This window comes from Pteronotus mesoamericanus, unplaced genomic scaffold, assembly GCF_021234165.1.
Source record: "Pteronotus mesoamericanus isolate MK-2021 breed Mesoamerican mustached bat unplaced genomic scaffold, CSHL_Meso_final scaffold_99, whole genome shotgun sequence".
In the NCBI taxonomy this organism is placed as follows: Eukaryota; Metazoa; Chordata; class Mammalia; order Chiroptera; family Mormoopidae; genus Pteronotus; species Pteronotus mesoamericanus.
Genome location: NW_026555330.1, coordinates 5,412,068 through 5,434,140, shown reverse-complemented (window position 1 = coordinate 5,434,140; position 22,073 = coordinate 5,412,068). Strand labels below are relative to the sequence as shown.

Genomic DNA, 22,073 nt, shown 5'->3' with positions numbered 1-22,073 from the left:
AGGCAAGAAACCAAAAAGGGAGAGAGCGCGCGCGCAAATATGGCAAAACCTTGATGATTGTTTTATTTGGGTGGCAGGTGTCTGGGGTTCATTGTACGGTTCTTTCTCATAGTGGTTTCAATTTTTCATTGCAAGGTAATTTACATAATTTAGGTCTTGAATGCAAAGCAACACATATGTATTCTCAGTAACATTAGACAACACAGATGAATAAAATAAAAAGCATCGATAATTCTATCACTCAGAGATCATTGTTGAACTATTGACATCCTTCACTTTCTAGGCAAATTTTTAAAAACCAATTTCTTCTCTTTCCATTTCTCCTGTCTTCTGTGGCCTGAAAGCAGCACTTTGATTCTGTTATGGCCCTGCTTTCGAATCCTCCAGGCCTCCCCATGCTCACCGCATGCAGTCTGGTCTCCCTGACGTTCAAGGCCTTCCAACATTCTTTCCAGAATTCTTTCTGCTACCTTGTCTCCATAGACCTCTGCGCTCCAGCCACACTGGCTGGCCTCCGGTTCAATTCATATTAGTTCCTGTAGAAATGTCATAATTTATAATCTGAGCGAACACTCAAGACCTTTAAAATAATATATCTTGGGATTTCAAAGTCTAAGACTCTTGATAGAACTAGCAACTTGTCCCAGCATAGAGTCTAATTGTTGTGAAAAGACCAAGCTGTTACATAAGCATTTTGCCGAGAATCACAAGAATGAAATCAAGAGAATGCGTATCAGCCTGTAGGGAATATGGAAACTGAATAAGGTGGGAGAACCTGCCTCCCAGGTCATGGTGCTTCTGCGATGTTTGTTCTGCCCCGGTGGTGATGGAAGGAGAAACGTCATGCTTTTTTGTGAGCTGCGTACAGGGAGCAAGAGGTTCCCCAAAGGGCTGAGGCGGCAGACTCCTCCAGGGCTGGGGCCGTTGGTCCCTTGAAGAAACTTGTCCCGTTCACCCACGCTGCGTTCAGGACACTCTACTTCCGCAACCATGAATGGTTAGAATCTTGGTTATTAAAAGGATGGTTTCATTGTTGTTTCTAAACTTCAATTCTGCATGTCAATTCTTGGGGAGATGTTTTTGTAATTGGAAGGATTCTTATGATAGATGAATTTCATCCTTTTGTTTATTTATTTTATCAAATCTCTAAAAATCAGCCAATTTGGTATGAATACATTCAAAACTGAATTTCTAAGAATTTCCCAAGTTTTATTGCCTGTTTACATTTTGGCTTTTGTTTTATTAATATTTTATAAAACTTTTGTTCGAGTTCACCTTGAAATAACTTTGAAATAACTTTCCTTTAGTATAAATGAACCCCCTAGGATACTGCAAGTCACCGCAAGATATAAGCTGAATCCCAAATCTCTCCGAAAACTGTCACTGACATTTCTGTCTGTAGGGTCTAGTAACTTCTTTTAAAATGTCAGCTTTTAATTAAATTATCATTAAACAGAAAGCAATGCTATTCATTTTCTATCTAAAGTCATTAGAAGCACAGAATTGGCACACATACGGAATTGTTGACTTGTCTTCAGTGACTCCTAACGTGTCCACCCTTAGCTTTGGCTGGGCAACGTGTCTCTTTGGTGCGATAGTGCTTCTTGCCAGTGTTGACTTACCCGTCATCTCATCTAAAGACACTAAGCATTGGGTAAAGTTTAATTTCTACCCACACAGATGACCTTCAAGAACCAGATAATTCCCTGCCCTGGGCATCTCATGCCCCAAATAGTCTGGTTTCAAAAGGTTAACCTGAGTCAAAAATACTGAATTGGGACTTGGATGAGGTTGAGGACCGACGGTGCCGACTGGGGAACTTCGTTGACTCACCCCACTCCATGAGACCCTGGGCCAGGCCACGTGGGGCCTGCAGAAGAGGAGGCCTTGATTTATTTTTGTTTGTTTCTCCTCAACCTCCTCCTCTCCCTCCTTCCCCTTCCCTCGCTCCCTCTCAGTACACTCCCTCCTCTTCCCTGAACACAGTGTTTTTATTTTTAGCTTTTTTCCCAAGTAATACATGTACTTGGAAAAAATAATAATTCACCATGCAAAAGGGTGTTTAGTGAAAAGGCTTTCTCCCTTTCAGTCTGGTCACACTGCCCGGAGGCGACCACAGCCATCGGCTTCTCGCAGGTTCTCCCGAGGCCACGTGCATACACATGTGTATGCAAGTATCCACCCCACACCCAACTTTTTACCCCAAAGAGGAGTAAACACACCTGTACCTTTAAAAACTATCTTGGGGATCCTTCCATGTCACCATATGAAGCTTTTCCTCATTCTGTATGGTATTCTATTGAATGTATAGATCACATTTCATTGAACCAGTCTCTATTCTAGATGTTTTCTACTACCTATAGTACTGAGGGGTACTTGCTGGTACAGAAGTCTTTGAAAATTCCTAGTAGTGGGACTGCATTGAAAAGTTTAAAATGTTGATGCTAGTATATTACCCACCATAAAAGTATGCTAATTTATAGTCCAGTCTCAACATATCAAAATTTTAAATTCTTGACAATCCGTTAAGTGAAAAATGGAATTTTATTTTATTTTTAAGATTTTTATTTATTTATTTTTAGCAAGAGGAAGGGGAGGGAGAGAGGGAGAGAAACATTGATCAGTTGCTTCTCACATGCCCCCAGCAGGGGACCAGGCCTGCAACCCTGTCATGTGCCCTGACTGGGAATTGAACCAGTGACCTTTTGGTTTGCAGGATGATGCCCAACCCTTTGAGTCACACCAGTCAGGGCTGGGATTTTATTTTTGTTTAAAATTAAGTTGACATTTTTTCATATGTATAAAGCCAGTTTTTTTTCTGTAGTATAACTTGGTGTGCCTTTCTAATGGACTAGTTATTTTGTTTGTTTTTGCATGCTTACTAATCTATAAGAACTTTCTGTAGTAGAAGGAAATTTGCTTGTTCTAGGTACCAGGGATCAATCAACAAACAGAACTGAGATCCCCTGACCTTCTAAAGTGTATGTTCTAGCATAAGAACAGACAAAAAATAATAGATGTAATCACTAAATTACATAGTATTTCAGAAAGTGCTACATGCTGTGGACAAAAGAAAGAAAACTAGAGCAGTGTAAGGAGATTCAGGAGTCGAGGAGATGTTGTGTTTTTAGGTTAGGAAGGTAAAGCAGAGTTCATCTCCAGATGAGACATTTGAGCCGAAGCCAAACGGACGTGAGGGAGGGAGGCACGTGGATGTCTGAAGGACGGCTGGGAGGCCGAGGGAGCGCTGAGGCAGGAGTGCGCCTGCCCCGTGGGAGAGACCGCGGGCCAGTGTCGTTGGAATGGAGCAGAGAGGGTGGGCAGGGGGAGCAGTAAGAAACGAGATGAGGGAGGCCGCTGGGTGATGGTGGGCCTGCCGGTCGTGGGAGGAACAATGACTTTAAAGTGCAAGGGGGAAACAGTGCAGGAGTGAGCTACAAGTGACTTAATCTCTCTAATTTTTTTTTAAAAGGGGTCCTCTGGGGATGTATGTCGAGTTCTGCTGACATAACGAAATACTATAGGCTGGACGCCTTAAAGAACAGAAATGTTCCATGGTGCTGTAGGCGAGGAGTGTGACATCAGGGTGCCAGCATGTCAGTGTCTGGTGAGAGCGCCCTTGTCCCTTCCTGCGGGCGCACTGCCTCTTCCTCGCGGCGGGAGGCAGTGGGGAGAGTTCTCCTGAAGGGGCTCCCAATCCTACTCAATCGGGGCCCCGCCCTTCTGAACCCTGTGATCTTAATGATGTCCCTGTCGGTTCTGTCTCCAAATACAGGCAGTCACCGTGGGGGTTAGGGCTTCAACATACGCATCCTGGTGGGAGGAGGGGGGACATAATTCAGCCCATTGCAGCTTGCAACTTGAAATTTTCACTCTTTTAACAATCTCACACACCCCAAGGCTAAAAGGGTAACAATGAAAATTAACCATGCCTTGTTCATACTTATGGTTCAGAAGGTTTGTTGTTGATATAACCAGTGGTTCTAGTGTACCTATCAAACTGCGATTGGACAGTTTTTATTTATTTACTCATTGATCTACTTATGCTATTGACATATAAGAGTATATGAGTTTCAGCTGTACACGTAATGACTCAAAGGATGTCTATTGTGAAATGATCACAGTAAGTCTAGTTAACATCCATCACCATACACGGTTACAATTTTTTTCTTGTGAGAACTTTTAAGGTCTGCTCTCTTAGCAGACAGTTATTATATTAAATGTGTGTTTTTTAATGTGCCACGATCAATGTTAGTTTCTGAGCACAGAAGCACCTCCTTGGAACCCACATTATCTACAAGGTTGCCTTGCTTCTGAATTGGAATTCAGCTCCTTCCCTCCCTGGCCCCAAATCCAGCAAGATCACTCTACATTTTTGAACAAAAGAAAGTAATAGACTTTATTTGGATACTTTGGTTAAGTATAAGAGAGGTCACAGTACCAGATCTTTGAATGGGGTGTGTTTATTTTAAGCTCATGCGGTGTGTTTCCAATCATCTTTTTTACTGTGAAATTTGGAAGTGTGCATTTGGAAAGACTACACCCAAGCTTAGCCAAGTAAGTCAGAATTTTCCTTCTGTTGAAGAAAGGGACCTTCACATCATGTTTCTTTATTGGAATCTGCTAAAGGTACTAGTTATTTGCTTTCAGTCTGCAATGGGCAAATAAGACTCAAGGGCCTGAAGTGTTCCAACCAGTAAAGGACCTCAAAGATTTTATATGGTGGTAGAACTCTTTTAAACTAAAGCTTGTGAGTTCCTTTGAAAGTCAAGAAACAAATCTCAACTCCTTATAACAACACATCCTGTAGGTTAAAAGAACAATCTATGTTATTTCACCGGTGTTAAGGTCATTACATGCTTTGGTTGGATATTACTTTCCTAAGAGGTTAAACAAAACTCTTGAAATTAACATTCCATCTCTCTGGATGCTCTTCTCAATAAACACAATAAAAGAAAGAACCTGTATAAATTTAAACTTAATTAAAAAATTTCCCCACTTTTTTATTTTTTGCCTTCTTCCTTCTTATCTTAATGTGAAGGGACATTCCAACAAAGCAATTACATTCCAGAAAGCTTTTTATTAAGTACAATTGTAACATATTTCCTGAACTATGGTCAGTCTAGGAAATTAAAACCTTAATTTCTGTTTTCCACAATGCGTTCGACAAATTTTCACCGACATTGTGTCCGCCCGGGGCCACGCCACCGTCATCTGTCATCGGGCTCCTCGTGTGGGAGGTGCCCTCCCTGTACCAGGTTTCTGTCTGAGGTCTCTTCTTCCACTGTCACTGTATCCTTCTCTGTGTGGCAATCAGAATTACCAGCCTAAAATGTAGATCAGGTCCTGCTGCTCCTCTTAAAACTTCTCATTGTGCGCTGAAGAAAATCCAGATTCCTTTGCTCAGCCTGAAAGGCTGTGTGTGATCGTGCCTCCAGCCTCGCTCTCTTTTTTGCTTCCATTTTCTCCTGCATAACCACACTCCAGCTACATTAACACTCTTCTGTTCCCAAAGACAGACACCCGTCTACCCAGGCCTTGGGTCTTCGCTGTAGGTCTCAGCACATCTGTCCCCTCCTCAGCCAGGCCGTCCCTGCGACCTCCAGCTCATGTAGCCCATGCCGTCTCCTCACTCTCCATCACTTCATTCCGTTCCATCTTCTATTTTAATTTTAATACTATTACTACTGGAAATTATCTTGGTTATTTGCATGTTTCGTGTTTACTGTTGGTGGGGTTCAGGGCATGATACCCTCAGAAGGCATCTTGGCGTGTTGAACATTTTAAGCTGAAGGAGTTTGGGCAAATGGCAGATGCAGGAAGTTCTCTCTGACCTCTGACCTTCTCCTTGCCCTCTTCTCTGAAGCAGGTCATAAGATGCTCATGTGATAGGTGCCCTCCCTATAGCCAGAGGAAAGGAGCATCTTTATCTCCAGGATGAAAGAGTATCAAGAAGAAACCGAGTGAACAGATCGCACCCAGTTTATTACACTTGGGTCATACTCTTTGCCTTATTGTAGCTTTCCAGGACTTGCAACTCTTCATCAATAGCATAAAAACACTCTCAAATTTAAACATTTCTTTGCATCTTCATTTCCTTATAAAGGCTCGGGTGTCACATTAGAATTATATTAAATTAGTGTGTTTTACTAATCTGTTAATCTGTTTTTGTCAGTTTAATTTTCAGACCCAGCGAGGGACCCTAAGAGTGTTGAGGGGAAAAAGAGCTTTCTTCTCCCCTATACTTCCTATGTTCCCGTGAAAGGTGGGACCTTGTAAGTCCGTTCCTTGCTGTAAACCAGCACCTAAAACAATGCCTACTCATAACAGGGTCTCTCTGTTTTCTGAATGAATAAATGAACGAATGTGTGCAAGTTATACTGAAGACAAAGTGCCAGCCCGGGGGGGCCAGGGTCAGGGGACCACTGATGAATCAGAAAGGGACCCTGTTCTCCAGAATCTTCAGATCCACTGGAAAAGAAAACACTCGGATGACAGTATGTTTTTGGTCCTGAAGAAGGAAGAGATGACGTCCAGCTGTGGGAAATAGAGGCTGGTCTTGAGTAGGAGGTTGCATTTCAGCTGAAAGATGAAAGGCGGTTATTTGGGTATGGGGTTTGCCAAAAAGTCTGTTACTCTTTTTTTTTTTTCATAAAATAAGAGACGCGCTTTTCATTTTCACCAATAACTTTATTGATTTGGATATTTTGAGGATGTCGGCTATCTCCCACTACTGGCTTCTAGTGGGTAGAGGCCAAAGGTGCTGCTAAACATCTTCCAATGCATAAGACAGCCCCACAGCAAACAATTATTTGGCCAAAATGTCAGTAGTACCAAGAAACTTCACAAACCACTTTTGACATATTCAATCAGTCACAGCACCTTCTCCAAATGCTGCACAAATCTCTCTTTTTTTTGCATTTCAGTTGCGTTTTTACCTTTCTTGAAATAATAAAGCATAATACACCAAAAGTATGTGTTTTCTTCTACCTTCATTATTAAAATGGCTGCACAAAAGTTCACCAATTTTGTTAAGTTTTTAAAAAGTGCACGCTGATAATGACAGCTGTCACAATCCAAAAAAGTTGTTTCGAATAAAGTTAAAGACAACTAACCACTACTGGAGCCATCATGTGGGAAAAAAACGTAAAGGACTTTTTGGCCAACCCAACATTTTCTGTTTCATTCAGTATTCTCTTCGACCTGCCTTGTTAGACAAACTTGACATCTGACTGCTTAACGAACCCCCCTGTGCAAAGCCTGTTGGCGCTGCAGTTGATTTTGGATGTTTCTATTGTTCTGTGGTTTGGGATTGGGGTCACGTGGTCATTTGCAGGTATGGGCACTTATGGGCAGAAATGCAGGTATATGCATGAAACATAGGAAAACAGATTTCAGACAATAAATTAGTTTGTTGAACTGAAATAAAATTTTCCATGTTATTGCTTTTGTAATTGAGCCTATTTTAGCATTTGCATACAAATTAATCCATAGACCTAGGCAAATAAAAATGTTAATAAAATGTAAGGATACACTAGAACATTAATACTGAATTTGGTTAGGCTATTAATATTAGACTACATTACCTATATTTCTATAATGCAGGTTAATCTGAACATTTCTAAGCCAGTGAAAGACTTTTGGGATCAGAATTTTTAAAATTCAAGAGGATTTTATAATAATCTGTGGTAATAAAAACAGGAGAAATGTTTGGTATAGGAGGCAAATATGTATCTGTCCATTCCACTTCTCCGTCACCCTCTGCCACCTTAATACTCGAGAATGACTGCATCTGCATAATGATGATTTGATTCACTGTTATGGGAAATTCAGGTTTCCATGAAAGAAATGTGTGAGAACGTAACACGTAAATGAAATCTAGCATTTCTACCTGTACTTGCCTTGCACTTTTTATTTTTTACATCCTAATCTGAGGATATGTTTATTGATTTTAGAGAGAGATGAAAGGAAAGAGAAAAAGGGAGAAACATTGATGCAAGAGAGAAACATAGATTGGTTGCCTCCCGTACATACCTTGACTGGGAATTGAACTCACAACCTTTTGGTGCATTGATGATGCTCCAACCGAGCCACCCAGCCTGGGATACTTTCCTTGCTGTGACAGCCGTGCACTCCTACAGGAGCATGACCCGTATAGACTCCCATGTGAGTGACGGCCCTGGAACTTGTCTGATGCACAAACTGCATCACCGTCCAAGGCCACTCTGATTGCACAAAGGAGTAACTAAGAATGGGTCATTTCAGAAAAATTGTAAATCTATACTTGCCTTGACAACTTTTTTTTTTTTTTTTTTTTTTAACCAAAATCATTTACTTAACTCTCATCAGGAACACTTGGCACAATATTGTAAAGCAAGCCAAACTTTCCACCTTGCCCCACCCCCAAAATAGAAGTCAGCCAAGGCAGTGTATTTGTGGACACTGTGGATGATTGCTTCCCTAAAAGCCAATCTCCTCTCTTCAGAATTGCTAAGAACATGCCCCCCACAAAGTTTTATTCATATATTCTCTGTAGCTATGTGGTTTATGAGATGCTGAATCCTCCTTTGCTCAGGAGGTGCAACTGGGTAAGGGTCTTCAATACCCTTTGCAGCTTTAGTTTAGGGAAGGACATTTGGACAATTCTGGCCAATGAGATGGAGGGGAATTCTTGCTAGGGACCTCTGTGGAAAGGTTTCCTTGATTTATAAGAAGGAAGTGAGGGAAGGAGACACTTTTCCCTCCTTTCAGTTTTCAGACGTTACTGTGATACTTATGTTATGTGGAGCCCAGCAGCCATCTTGGGACCCAGCGCATGCGTATGCATATTGAAACACGTCTGTTTATCTCTATAGATTAGCTGGCTAGAGGGAGCCAAAGAAACCTTGGAGATCATCAACTCTAACCTTCTCATTTATTTTTGTTAAACATTTTCTGTGTTGTTTGGCTTATTAATATTCTCCAATGGCAATTACAACTGTTAAGCCAACCATTAGGTTTGGGAAGCAGTGATCAGCATGGATACAATCTGATTATTTGGTTACATGCCATTTCAGAGATAGACGCTTGTAATGTGTTTCCTTTAATTATCTAGTTATTTCTGGAATAGTATCCTACCAGAAATAATTCACTGGAGTGGACAGCTTATTTCTGGAGTATTAAAACAAACAAACAAACAAACCTGAACCCAAGCTTACGAAGATGGATGAATTTAATACTTACAGAATTGTAAAGGTGATTAGCAATGCTTATCCTTTGTATCTAAATATCATGTTAATGATGTAATAATAAATGACCTCATACTGTAAGCTACTGTTAGTCAGGTGTTCTATTCCTGGTGGTCAAAGGTATCTTAATGGATACAATCTGGGCAGGGAAAGATGTTTTCTCAGAGTTGCTGCAAAAATGGATGATGTGGAAATTATCAAGATTTTGTCCAGGAATCTGTTAGTGTGGGTTGGAGTTCAGAAAGAAATACTCCAGCTTTGTCTCAGATCTGGGAAAGTCTGAGCGAACCGCAGAACTGTGCTATTTTGCCCCCCCCCCCCTTTTTTTCTCTCCAGATGCAGTTTCCTCTTGTGTGTGTGTCTAACTGATGTGAACTGCATCAAAAGGCTCTCTTGCCCTCTGGCTTCCTGTTGGATTTGGCCATCGGGATGCGCCAGCAAGAGACTGGAGGAGGGAGGTGAGTGAGATAAAAATCTCCCAGCTTCCTCCTTGGGTGATTCTATCACTTGAAAAAAGGTCACAGGCGTCTGTCAGTCTGCCCTTTCTATGCTGAGTTTTTGCAACTGTTCCTTTCACCTTGTTTCTACAGATCTAGGAGCCTGTAGCCCCAGGGTCCCACATTCTCTTGTGGTTTCCTACACCCTACCTACAGCTTTGTAAAGTACCATTTGTTTCCTGTTAGGCCGTGACTGACACAATGGTGTGAACAAAATCACTGCAGCTGAGGAAGCTCAGCCCAAACTGCCTGAGATGTGGGGAGATTCTGTGGAGTTATTCACAGCTTAACGAAAGGCTTTCCCCAACCATTAAGGGGAGACAGGAGACTACATAAATGTCATGTGGAAGAGTGAAACAAAGTTACCATAGCTCAGAGAAAACACGTTCCGCCCGAAGACAAGGAGTCTGAAAAGGCTACCTGGAAGAGATGGTGTTTGGGCTGAGGATGGATAAGGATTTTAAAAGGCAGAGTATGAGTCAAGCCAGGAAGGAGAGCGAGCTCAGGAAGAATTTGTGAAAAATTAGTACTGAAAGGGGCCTAAGATGTTCTTTATGCAATTGTTCTCCCTCCACTTCCTTTACAGATTTGTAAGCTTGAAGCTGAGATTTTGGCCAAGGTCAAATAGCAAGGAAGAAGCATGCCAGGACTCTAGGCCAGGGCTACTAGCTACTAGGGTTGGTTCCTAATCTACCTTCTGTTTCCACTCCACCCTCCCTCACCCCACCCTACAAGACTGAGAGACACTAAGAGCAGGGCTTGTTTTCTTCATCCTTGAACCCCAGAACCTAGCATAATTTCTGGCATAAACTAATTGGCACAATCATCAGTTACCAAATGGTAAAAGCATCTACGCCCCTGCCAGGCACTATGCAGATATTTTGTGTGCACCGCATGTCATTTTCCCAGCAGCTTGGAGGGGTAGAATTATCTCCACTTTTCAGCTAAAAATGCTGCGGCTCAGAGAGGTGGTCTAATTTGCCCTGGGGCGCGCAGTGGGGTGCCAGGCTCTATTTTTTTACCTTTCCTCAAAGGGACTCCGGAGTCCTTGCCTCCATGGGTTTTCAATAACATTTGTTGAAGGAATGAACTAACAAGAAACACTGACTTAATGTAAGTGATCTGCTGTAACAGGCCACCCTGGAGGCCCCGCCACCTCCGGCCGTGGACTCAGCAAGTAGCCTCAAGTCCAAAGTACACCCGCTCCTCTCAGTACCCCTTGTTCAGGCTCCACCCCCGACTCCGCCCGCCGTACCAGCCACGCCTCCACCTCAGAGAGTTGGATCTCTCTTCCTATCTGAGTTTTCTTTTGGCTCCAGCTGCGGCAGAAGGGCCTCTCGGCCCTGGGCCCGGCTATCTGGGGTTGGTTCCACTGCCCTGCCCCTCCTCACACCCTCCCTCACTCTACAAACTTCTTTTTTCACCCTCTTTAAACTTCAGTCATCTCAGTGCCCGCCTCCTCCACTCCAGCCAGCCAATCGGGGGTTCTCATTCTCCGCGAGGGTCCGCCCTCCGCCCGCCAGGGGCCAATCCCCCCGCGCGAGTGTCGAGTGCTGGGGCTCGTTCCCAAGCGCCTGGCTTGTGACGGCAGCGCGCTGGGCGCCGCGCGGTGGGAGGGGGCGGGGCTCTGGGTGAGGGGCGGGCTTGGGCGGGGGAAGGGACGAGGGAGGTGGAGGTTGCGGCGGGTTTGAAAGCGGCAGTTTCCTGGCAGCTTGGGCAGGCGTTGGTCTCCGAGCTCAGGCTCCACAGCAGCGGCAGCGGTCGATCCAACGAGGGGTCTGCGCGTAATTCCGCGCGCTCCCTACGGATTTTTCCCGACCCGGCTCTTCCCTCTTGACCTCCCCGCCCCCCGTCCTCAGCCTTTCCCGCCGCTGGGCGCGGAGCCCGGGGGGCCAGCGGTCGCCCGTGACCCCGCCCGAAACCCCTCCGGAGCCGCCTGGGGACAATTCCCTTCTTTCTGCAGTCTAACCCGGGTAGCCCTCCCGGAGCCCAGCCAACCCCGAGGAGCGCAGCTGGGAGGGGCGTCCGAGGGGAGTCTTGGGGCTTGGAGTGGCCCGGCCCCCAGTGGGCTGTGGTCGAGGGGGCGCGGGAGCGGCGAGGCCCCCCTCGCCGGGCTGCGTGGGCCGCCCGGGGCCCCCGCCGCCCGCGCGGGGTCTCCTCCATGGTGCAGCGGGGTTCGGGATGTCGAAGACACTGAAGAAAAAGAAGCACTGGCTCAGCAAGGTGCAGGAGTGCACCGTGTCCTGGGCCGGGCCCCCGGGCGACTTGGGCGTGGAGATCCGGGGCGGCGCGGAGCGCGGCGAGTTCCCCTACCTGGGGCGGCTTCGCGAGGAGCCCGGCGGGGGCACCTGCTGCGTCGTCTCGGGCAAAGCGCCCAGCCCCGGAGATGTGCTGCTAGAGGTGAACGGGACGCCTGTCAGCGGGCTCACCAACCGGGACACCCTGGCTGTCATCCGCCACTTCCGCGAGCCCATCCGCCTCAAGACCGTGAAGCCTGGTATGCCGGCCCTGCCTTTCTGGCTCGGGGTTGCGGGGAGGTCCGGGTGGGCATCCAGGGAGTGGTGGCCCCTCCCTAACGCTTATCGACTTGGGTAATCTTAGACCTCTAGGGTGTGCCGGACTCCCTGGCGGCGGGAGGGTGGCCGTGGTGATCCCATTTTTGCCGCCCTGGAAAGCTGAGCTTTGGATTGCTCTGCGAGCTGTCACAGAATTGTGACCACAACCTGGGTTGCCTACATTTGCAGCTCAGTCTCCCATCACGGAGTTTTTGACTCGGGAGAGAAAACCTGCCCTTTTCTGCTCTCCTTGGTGGAAGAGGTTCTCACGATTGTAGCACTGTCTTTGGAACTGTCTTGTGCGTTTGCTAACAGGGAAAAAGGTCTACTACTGAGGCACTTGGTGCTAAGGTTACCAGCGAGGACTTAGCTGCTTCGGTGTTTCTTGCACACTAGCCACACCTCGGAGCTGACAGCCTAACTCTGCCCAGGTGGTTCAGGTGTCTGGGTACTGACTGTGTTCGCTGCGTGATAAGTGACCGGGTGTTGTGCTCCTGTAAGGAGCTGTTGAGTAGACTGGGTTTCGAAGGAAGAAGATCTAGGTACCTCGCTGGGAAAAATCTTGTGTAAATCTTTGATTTTACAGAATTTCTTGAAGTGGTCAGTAAAAAGGGCCCCCCATTGCCCTGGTATCTTTTATGCTAGTGAAATCTGCTGCAAAACACGTTACGTAGATGACATTCTTGTCAGTTTCAAAGCATGGATCAGCCTGTGAACCATGAAATCTGATAGTGTGTAATAGTCCTTACGTATTTGTAATTGACAACAGAATTGGTCGGTTTCAGCATTGGTAGAATGTGGTTCTGTTTTCTGAGATGTTTATAGGAGAGAGAACAACGTTATTAGAAATCAGACTATTTTCGCTGAATGTGCTCTACTGAATATACAGTGCATCAAAATATAATGGGCTGCTTAGTTGTGACTTGGGCTAGAAAAATCAGTCCATTCCTTCACCGCCAAATGCTAGAAAATTCTGGAGAAAAATTTAACATAATCTTCCTCCCCCTCCCCCACCTTTCTCAGCTGTTCACTTTGGAAATATCTCTTTAATAGTCCTTGGACTTAATCGCAGCTGATGGCTTGTGGTGCAGTGTACATATGTGTATGTACTGTGGGTCTCTGCACAGACACAGTCAAATGTTCCTGCAATCTTAAATTAAGATTTTCTTCATATGGTCTGTTCCATTACATTCATTTTAAGTTTATTGGTTTTTGTGAGGTTTTCTTTTTGTTGGTGTTAATCTTAAAAACTTTGGCAGATTTAAACATCTTTTTCTGAATAGTTTTGTGAATCCAAAAATTCTTTCTTAAACTTTTAGAGGAAAGGCTTTGGGACTATAATCCAGTCAGTCAGCTTCTGTCTGTAATGTGCAAAATACTATATGTTCAGCACTTACTGGTCTAGGTGCCATTTAGTTCAAACCTGAGGAGTCAGGGAATAATAAGAGCAAGAGCATTGTTGCTTTGTGTTTTGTTTGATTAGTTGGGACATAGGTGAGAATATAACTTATTTTCAAAAATAGTTTACAGTTGATTGAGGAGGAAGTTCATAAACTGGGGAGATGTATCTTTAATTAATATTAGCAATCTTTATACCAAATTTAAAAAAATATTTCTGATTTTGAGTATATTTAGTAATATTAGTTGTATTGAGTAAACACTACTGTCTTATTTTAAATATTTAGCCAAAATAAAGGAATAATTTATGTTAATTGACGTAGCACACTTTATAATCATTAACAGTAAAAAATAAATACTTTACCTACTTAAAAAATTTTTTTTATCCTCACCCAGGAATATGTTTATTGTTTTTGAGGGAGGGAGGGAAAAATCGATGTGAGAGAGACACGTTGATCGGTCGCCCGTATGGGGGCACCTGGACTGGGCATGGAACCTGCAGCCTAGGTATGTGCCCTGACCAGGAATCCAACACGCGAAGTGTCCGGTCAACAGAGCCACCTGGCCAGGTGGTACCTACTTTTTAAAGATACGCTCTGCTTTAATAATTCCTAAAGGATACCACAGTGTGTCATTGGAGATTAATATTCTTGTTTCTAAGCAAGTTGTAATTAAAAACTTTAATCTCTTAAAACTAGTATTCTTGATTTCTTAATAGCCTCATGGTGGGCGTTATGTTAAAATGTCTTTTTAAAGGGCTTTGCTTAAATATTTGTTATAAAATAGCAGGATTTTTGCAGGTTAAGCACATGACTTTAAACATTAGAAATTAAGGACTTGGAGAAGATAATAGAACTTTGAGTGTGATTAAAAACCACGTAAATTTTATCTCCAGAGAAGACAAAGATTCTATATACTGTTGGGATCAAGTTTGAAAAGCATGAAAACACAGAGTAGGGGTATTTAGAAAGAAACTTGCCCTGCATGTTGTTTTTTTTCCTTTTATTTAAACTTTAGGAGAGAAATGGATATTTCAATATGGTAAGGCATTGAAAAGTGTAGTTAGCACTGTCTTGTTTTGGTTAGTAACTCTTTATTAAACTGTATTCATAACATGCCATTTAGAAACTAGCACAATGCAAGAGTAAATTTAACTGTTGTTATAAGATATAATAATAATGGGGAATGATCTCATACTGTCTTCTGAGAAAGCCCGCGGGGGAGGGGTGCGCTGGGCTGCGGGGCAGGCCGCTCAGCACTGGTTCTGCCATGGGAGATGTTAAGGGACGCCCAGCCAATGCCAGCACTGTCACTCAGGTGACTGAATGGAGCTTTTTTTTCCTGGCAGTGACTTGTCTTTAGCTTTGATACAGGGATTTATTTATTTATTTATTATAATCTTTAATGGTGATTTGAAAGTAACTCTTTAAAATATGATTCGTAATTTGAGGCTTTTCCTGAGAGAATTAGGGAATTTATTTTTAAAGATTTTATTTATTTTATTTTTAGACAGAAGGGAAAGGAAGGAGAAAGAGGGAGAGAAACATCAATGAGTGGTTGCCTCTCGTGTGCCCCCTAATGGGGACCTGGCCCACAACCCAGGCATGTGCTCTGACTGGGACTTGAACCCGTGCCCCTCTGGTTCCCAGGCCGGCTCTCAGTCCACTGAGCCACACCAGTCAGGGTGGGAATTAGGGAATTTCTTACACTGACTTCTTATTTAGTATTAATATAGTACTGTACACCAGTACTTTCCTGCTCCTAGGAGAATCTTCAGTTCCACCGATGCTCGATCCATCCAGTCACCTATATTTCTTAATTACAACTCTTGTTTATTTTTCTGCAAAGAGAAAAATTTTCCCTTGAACTTTGTATTTGCCTGGTAGTAAAGGAAGTTGAACTTTGGACTGCTGGTGAGATTGTTTCATGATATAGTCCTATGACCAAAATTAGTTTTCTTTGATTTTACTTCCAAGTGTGTGTTTTTAAACAATTTCTACCCCTTGTGTTTCAGATCTTTTTGTTGTTGTTGTTTTTGTTTAGTGGGTAATTTGGGACTTGTGGTGAGTTTTGTTTAGATGGTTGTAATATTTGAAGAAGGGAAGGGTGAGAGAAATTAAATTGCTAGCTTCCTAAGTTTGCAATAGGAAAAATTTTCTCATACCCATTTTTAAGGAAAAGAAATTAGAGATTGGGTGAGGCAGCCCTTGGTAGGAAAAATAGCATCAAACTTTGATAAACCTTAAATTTGAAACTTTCCTTTTTTCTCAAATTTTGGTAACATTTTTGGGGGTCTAAAATTGGTCTTAATAACTTAAGGTTCAAGTTCTGGATTCTCCTTACTGACGCATGCAATTCACGAGCACTGGGTTTGCCCTAGTGGCAGAACAAACAGTTAACCTTTGGCCCTTCCAATTTTCAGATCATTTTTACTTTATTCATTTTAATGCTAAAACTGATTTTCTTGGCACATTCTTCTGTGTTCCTTGGGAAATACATATTGTTTTTCCTCTGAGATCTTGGGATGTACTTTGTAAAACCTCTTGTTACAAGAGACAAATTTCAGTTATTTCTTCCCCTGATACTATGAGGGGTTCACAGGCCAGCACCCCTCCCCGCCCCCACCCCTGGTCTCTAATTTATATAAACTGATGGTAAAACAAATCTATATTTGTTCCAGTATCTGACTTGTGAAGTCAATACTCAGTCTCAGGTGACTAGTTTCACGTAATAGCTTTACTTTATTATGCCTAGGTGTTTTGTAAGTTTTGTGGACACTAGTGTTTTGATAGTGTGTTGTAGGTAGAATTTCATGTTTATGAACCATGTCAATATCGCCTGTCAATTTTGTATTGTGATTTGACAAAAGATAAGTGTTTTGGTATTGAAGACTAGAACTGTGTCTCCATAATTCATTGGTTATTTTTGTTTTTCTCCTAAAACTTTGAGAAATAGTTTCCTTGCAGTACTGAATTTTGGTAGAGAAAATGAATGTCCTCAATTAAAACTGTTCCTAAGGATAAGACTCAGTAGCTTGGAGGCTGGTGTTGTGAGTGACTTGATGGAGGAAGAGAGGCAGATTCATTGCTCTTCTTCTCCTTGAACAAATATTATTCAGAATGTTTTCCAAAAAAAAAAAAAAAAGTGCTTATTTTGCTTGAAAAAGAGAACATAAAAAGTTACGTTATTACTGGCACACCTCCATTCCCTTCTCATTTAGCAGCGCACTCACCATGTGGGCGAGCACTAGAGATACAAAAACGAGTCAGAAATCGTCTCTGTCTTCAAGAATCTCGCAGTGTAGTGGGAGCCTAGTGATTCAGTGGTAAGGCATACCTGTCGTAAGGGTTTTGTCTTCTTCACTTTCTCCCAGTTCTTAAGTAAAACTCTTGAGGCAAGTTTTCATATGAATTGGGGTGGAAGCTAGAGGAATGAGTTTGTTGCATAGTATGCTCTCCTAAAAATGGTGCAGAATTCCATCTTAGGATTTGGGTTCTCCAGTCATTACAAAAGGAGGGAAATTGAATATAAACAAAATTATCTTTTGAAAAGCCCTTAAATTTAAATTACCCTTAAAATATATTTTGTTTTATTTACAATGTATTTTTATAATGTAACTTTTATTTTATAGCATGTTTTATAGATTGTGTTTGTGTTGTACCATTTTTAGGATGAGTCCTACTTTTTCATCCATGTTGGAACCAATTGCTATATTTTGGGTGCACACCAGATGAAATAGTTTGCTTGTATTAAAGAGGGTGTGTGTGTGTGTACCCATCTTTTGATTCTAAGAAGTGATTCTCATCTGGATGTGCATATAGCACATTCATAGAAGTTACTTTTATGTCTTTCTAGGGTCCTTGCCACCCGCCCTTATTTTCTGACGTGGCTGGTTGGGGAGGAAATTGTGAATAATTTTGAACTCAGCCTGGCTTTGAAAGATGGATACGTTTTGGTTGAATGGAGTTAAGATCAGCTCAGTGGTAGGTAAGAAGTAAAGGAGGAGAAAAACCACCAGCTAAGAACCTTAACATACCAGATAAGAAAACATCTCAGTAGTTTTCTGTGTGTATGAAATCTTCTTTTATATAAAAGCACAAAATCCACATTATAGAATAATTGGAAAATAGAGGGAAAATCATATTAATCATTTAAATGTGTAAGTAGCTCTATTATGAGTATCTACTATAGGTTTTTGTTTTGTTTTTTTTTTTAGTTGGAACTTGAAATGTTTTTTCTTCTATAAATAATACTGGTAAGATGCTTAATGCTATGTCTACCTTCAACCTTATTCAACTCATTATACTAGGAGTATTTTGATTTAGCCTATAATGTAGATGAAATATTAACATTAGTACTGTACTGCATGGTTAATAGGCTTTCTTGGGTTGCTTGGGAAGCCTAGCCAATTTTATGGGAAAACACAATTATTATTACTATTTTTAAAGATTTATTTTTAGAGAGGGAGAAGGGAGGGAGAAAGACAGGAAGAGAAACATCAATGTGTGATTGCCTCTCGCATGCCCCCTATTGGGGACCTGGCCCGCAACCCAGGCATGTGCCCTGACTGGGAATCGAACCGATGACCCTTTGGTTCGCAGTCCGGCACTCAATCCACTGAGCTGCACCAAGCCAGGGTGGGAAAACAAAACTTGCTAGTCCAGGAAAAAGGGAGCTGAAAATGTTTCCACCATGACCCCACTTTCTCTTTTGTTAGAGTCACAGGTGGCTGGCTTCCAGTGGAAAGGGTAGCACCATATACGTCTGCCCCCCTAATCCCAGCCACTTGATCCCGATGCAGCTACCTTCCAGTGGCTCCCAGGAGCACCCCCGCCTCCCGCCCATTTCAGGTCTCCCAGCATGGCCAAGGACGCATGGCCTGCGTTTGAAGACCACAGTTTGACTGGTGACATATCTAAATACCCGAGAAAAGACAAACTGTCCTCCTAGATCATAAGATACTTTGTTTTACTAACACTTATGCTAAAGAGATTGTTTTAGAGCCTCAGCAAGCAATACAGAGGGTTCAACTTCTCTGCCATAACGTACATGGAGTTTATGGAAAGGGAAATGTAAAGAAATTTTGCTTCAGATTTGATAATTCTGATCTATTCAGAGGCTTCCCTTCTCTTCATGGGTTTTCAATAGGAACAATAACTGAGCTACGAATGAAAACTTTCAGGCATCTTAGACTCTGCTTTATTTATTTATTTATTTTGGCAGAGAATTTTAAACAATTATTTTTCTTGCTTAGGGAAGCTTGTGAGAGGCTGCCCTATAGCTCATTGCGGTTCTGATGGGGAATTACATGTGACTGTGAAATACGGGATTTTACTCTGCACGAGGACATAGGACAGTAGTGGAAGTAGTTTTACGAAATCAAAATACTTCAAAAGAGAAGAAAAAATGTTTATAGTAATAAGTGCTTTATTTTTTAACGGAATCAAATATAGTTAAGCCAGATTGGCTTTTTCTTTTTTTGGTCTCTGATAAAATAACTTAAAAAAAAAATTGCCTTTCATGGAGTAGTCCAGACGATATATTACTCTTTGGATATGGTTATCCGCTTTATAGTGGCTATCTTGTGATATGTAGTTTACATCTCAGCAGGAAAGGATCAAAATTCCTAATTCACAAGCCAGTTTATGTATTTGCAAGGATTCTGTAGCAAGTGACGGAGACTCTATAGAGATCAGTTTAGGCTATGAGGAAATGTATCGGCTCACATACATGAAAACCCAGGCAGAGGGCAGGATCCACTAACTTCACATTCTCCATTCATTTGACTCTCTTTTCCTCTGGGTTGGCTTCTTTCTCTCTTCGCTGTCAGTGTGGCAGGAAAAGTTAACTTTGAATCCCTGTCATAGAGAGCCCTTAAAACTTCTCACCTTTTCTCAAGAATCCAGTGACAAATCTCATGCCGCGACTTTCATTGGCCCAGTGCCCATCTCTTGGACCAGTTGTGGAGAGAGGGCAGCGGGTTACATGACTGGTCAGGCCTGGTCACATGTCCACTCTTGCAGCTGGGTACGGGAAGCACGGTGATGAATAATGGTTCCAGAGTCCCAGGAGATGAGGGCGGGGGAGGACCTCGAGAGATAGGATGCTGGGGGACAATACTGTAGGAAGTGGCCTCTTTCAAAACAGTGACTTTGAAGCCAACAGCAGTACACAGTTGTTATAAAACTATCATTTTTCTAAAAAAACCCAACAAACCAAATAGATATTTGGCTGTAGACCAAAACCGAGACATCGATTTGCCTAAAAGATTATCTCTGATTCTTTTAAATCTAAAAACTGCTTTTTATCTAAATACCATTTCTTAAAAACAAATTGAGATGTTAATAATACCTTAATGTGCACAATTTTGAGGTATTGCTTGTGGTTTTTCTTTGTCTTTTTCTTTTTTATATCAAATAAGATTTTCTAAATCAATGCTGCTTGTTCTTAGGGAGATAAGATACTTAGGAGGATCATTTAATTATTTTTGGCACTGAGAAAATGATTAGTCTAGTTAATGCAGTTTTTAAAACTTAACACTGTATTGTACCATTTTTGAAAATGAAATTCTAAACTAATTGCTTTCTAAGATGTTTTTTAAAAGATTTTATTTATTTTTAGAGAGAGGAAGGGAGGGAGAAAGAGAGGGAAAGAAACATTGATGTGCGAGAGGAGAGAGACATCCATCGGTTGCCTCTCACACGCCCCCAGCTGGGGACCCGGCCCGCAACCCAGGCATGTGCCCTGACCAGGAGTCGAACGAGAAACCCCTTAGTTCTCAGACCAGCGCTCAAGCCACTGAGCCACACCAGCCCAGGCAAGATGTTTTGCTTTTAAAACAATGGTCTTTTAAAAACATAACTTGAGACTGCATTATTATTGTGTTATTTCTGAGGGTTGGTTCCCTAATAATACCTTGTAACCATGATCTCATAGAAGTTACACATGAAGGAGACACTTCGCTGACTCTTACCTTTGCAACGCTGCTGAAGTGTGTAATGTGGTATCTGTTTAATCACCAAAAAAATTATTCAGCAAACATCGTGGGATAAAATCTGACCACTTTTGTTAATTTTTTTTCCTGCCTTCCCTGCACTAGGGCAACAGAGGCACATGGAGTGGAGGTGAAGGGTAGAAAGGTAGGGATGGGTAGGTACCCTGAATATCTTTTCATACTATTTTTATATTCTAAACAATTGTTCCATCAACCTTCAGTTTATGAGTAGCGTACACAGTTTTTTTTGCAGCTGTGCCTGGGAGTTAGACCTTCAGTTTTAAGTGTGAGTAGGCTGTTGGTAAATACATGTGTTGTACATAAAAATGAACATGCATGGAATTGGGTGTGATTTATCAGTAAGAATCATAGAAGGGACTTTGTATATTTAGATTAGTTTATGTCCCTTTTGGGATTTCTTTAGACCATGTGTGCAAGATCACTGTGTCTGTTGCAGAAACCTGTTCTGATCCGACTTCTCCAACATCAGTTCCCTTTATTGACTGCAAAGCAAGGCCATGAAACCTGTTTAAATAATATAATCTTCCTTACCTCTGCTCACAGAGCTGTATTTTAATCTACCTCTGTGTCTTTTGGCAAAACACTTTGTCAAAATATTAATTTTAGCTAAGGATACTATTCACTAAATTCAGTGTTTGATTTCAGTTGGAATGTACATGCTAATGAAAAATTTAATTCCCTTTGAGTAGAATTAGATTTGCTAACTAAAGCTGTCTGACATCGCACTGTTGCTGAGTGAAATGACACATCACACTCCCTTTGGTGGCAACTGCAAGTTGACATCCTTGCTCTCAGACTAATAGGAACTTTCTGACTTGGAGACTTGTCATGATAATTGTAGCTGCCATTTCCTGAGTAACAGCCCCGTATCAGGGCATTATGCGCCCATTTCACTTGGTTTGTAAGGCTCTGTATGTTGGCGTACAGGTATCGCTTTTGAAGAAATCTGCATCTCGCTGTTCACCGCGAGTCAGGTATTGTCACCCGCGTTCCTCCTGAGAAAACGGAGGCTTGCTTGGAAAGCTGAACTCGGCGCAGGTCACACAGCCTCACCGGGAGGACTGTGACCTGGAACAGTGTAGTCCTCCTCCTTCACTGTATGGATAAAATATTATTTCATGATGTATGCCAAATCTCTGTCTTCCTTCGTTTTTCTCTAGTCAGGGGAACCCCTCCCCCACCGCCACTCTGTATTGTTTGAGTGGATGTTAAATGTGGTGAAACATTGGGCAGGTACTTAAAATGAAAGCTTCGTTGCTTGGTTCTATTTCTAAACAAAGTCTGTGGCAATGCAGTCTAATCTGTATAGCTAAACAGCATGATAAATTAGTTACTCTCAAGAATTACCAATCAAACAGAAAGTTAGCATTAATTCTTGCTC

At 42.4% G+C, this 22,073-nt stretch overlaps 1 protein-coding gene across 2 annotated transcripts in view; it reads left to right on the top strand.

Moving 5' to 3' along the window:
• Positions 1–11,425: 11,425 nt before the first annotated feature.
• MAGI3 (membrane associated guanylate kinase, WW and PDZ domain containing 3) overlaps positions 11,426–22,073 on the top strand; it is a 174,503-nt gene continuing 163,855 nt past the window's right edge. For both annotated transcript variants that reach the window (XM_054564976.1, XM_054564977.1), the window contains exon 1: positions 11,426–12,221. In XM_054564976.1, the coding sequence (XP_054420951.1) occupies positions 11,906–12,221 (316 nt within the window). In that variant the 5' untranslated portion in view covers positions 11,426–11,905. The remainder of the gene's footprint in view (positions 12,222–22,073) is intronic.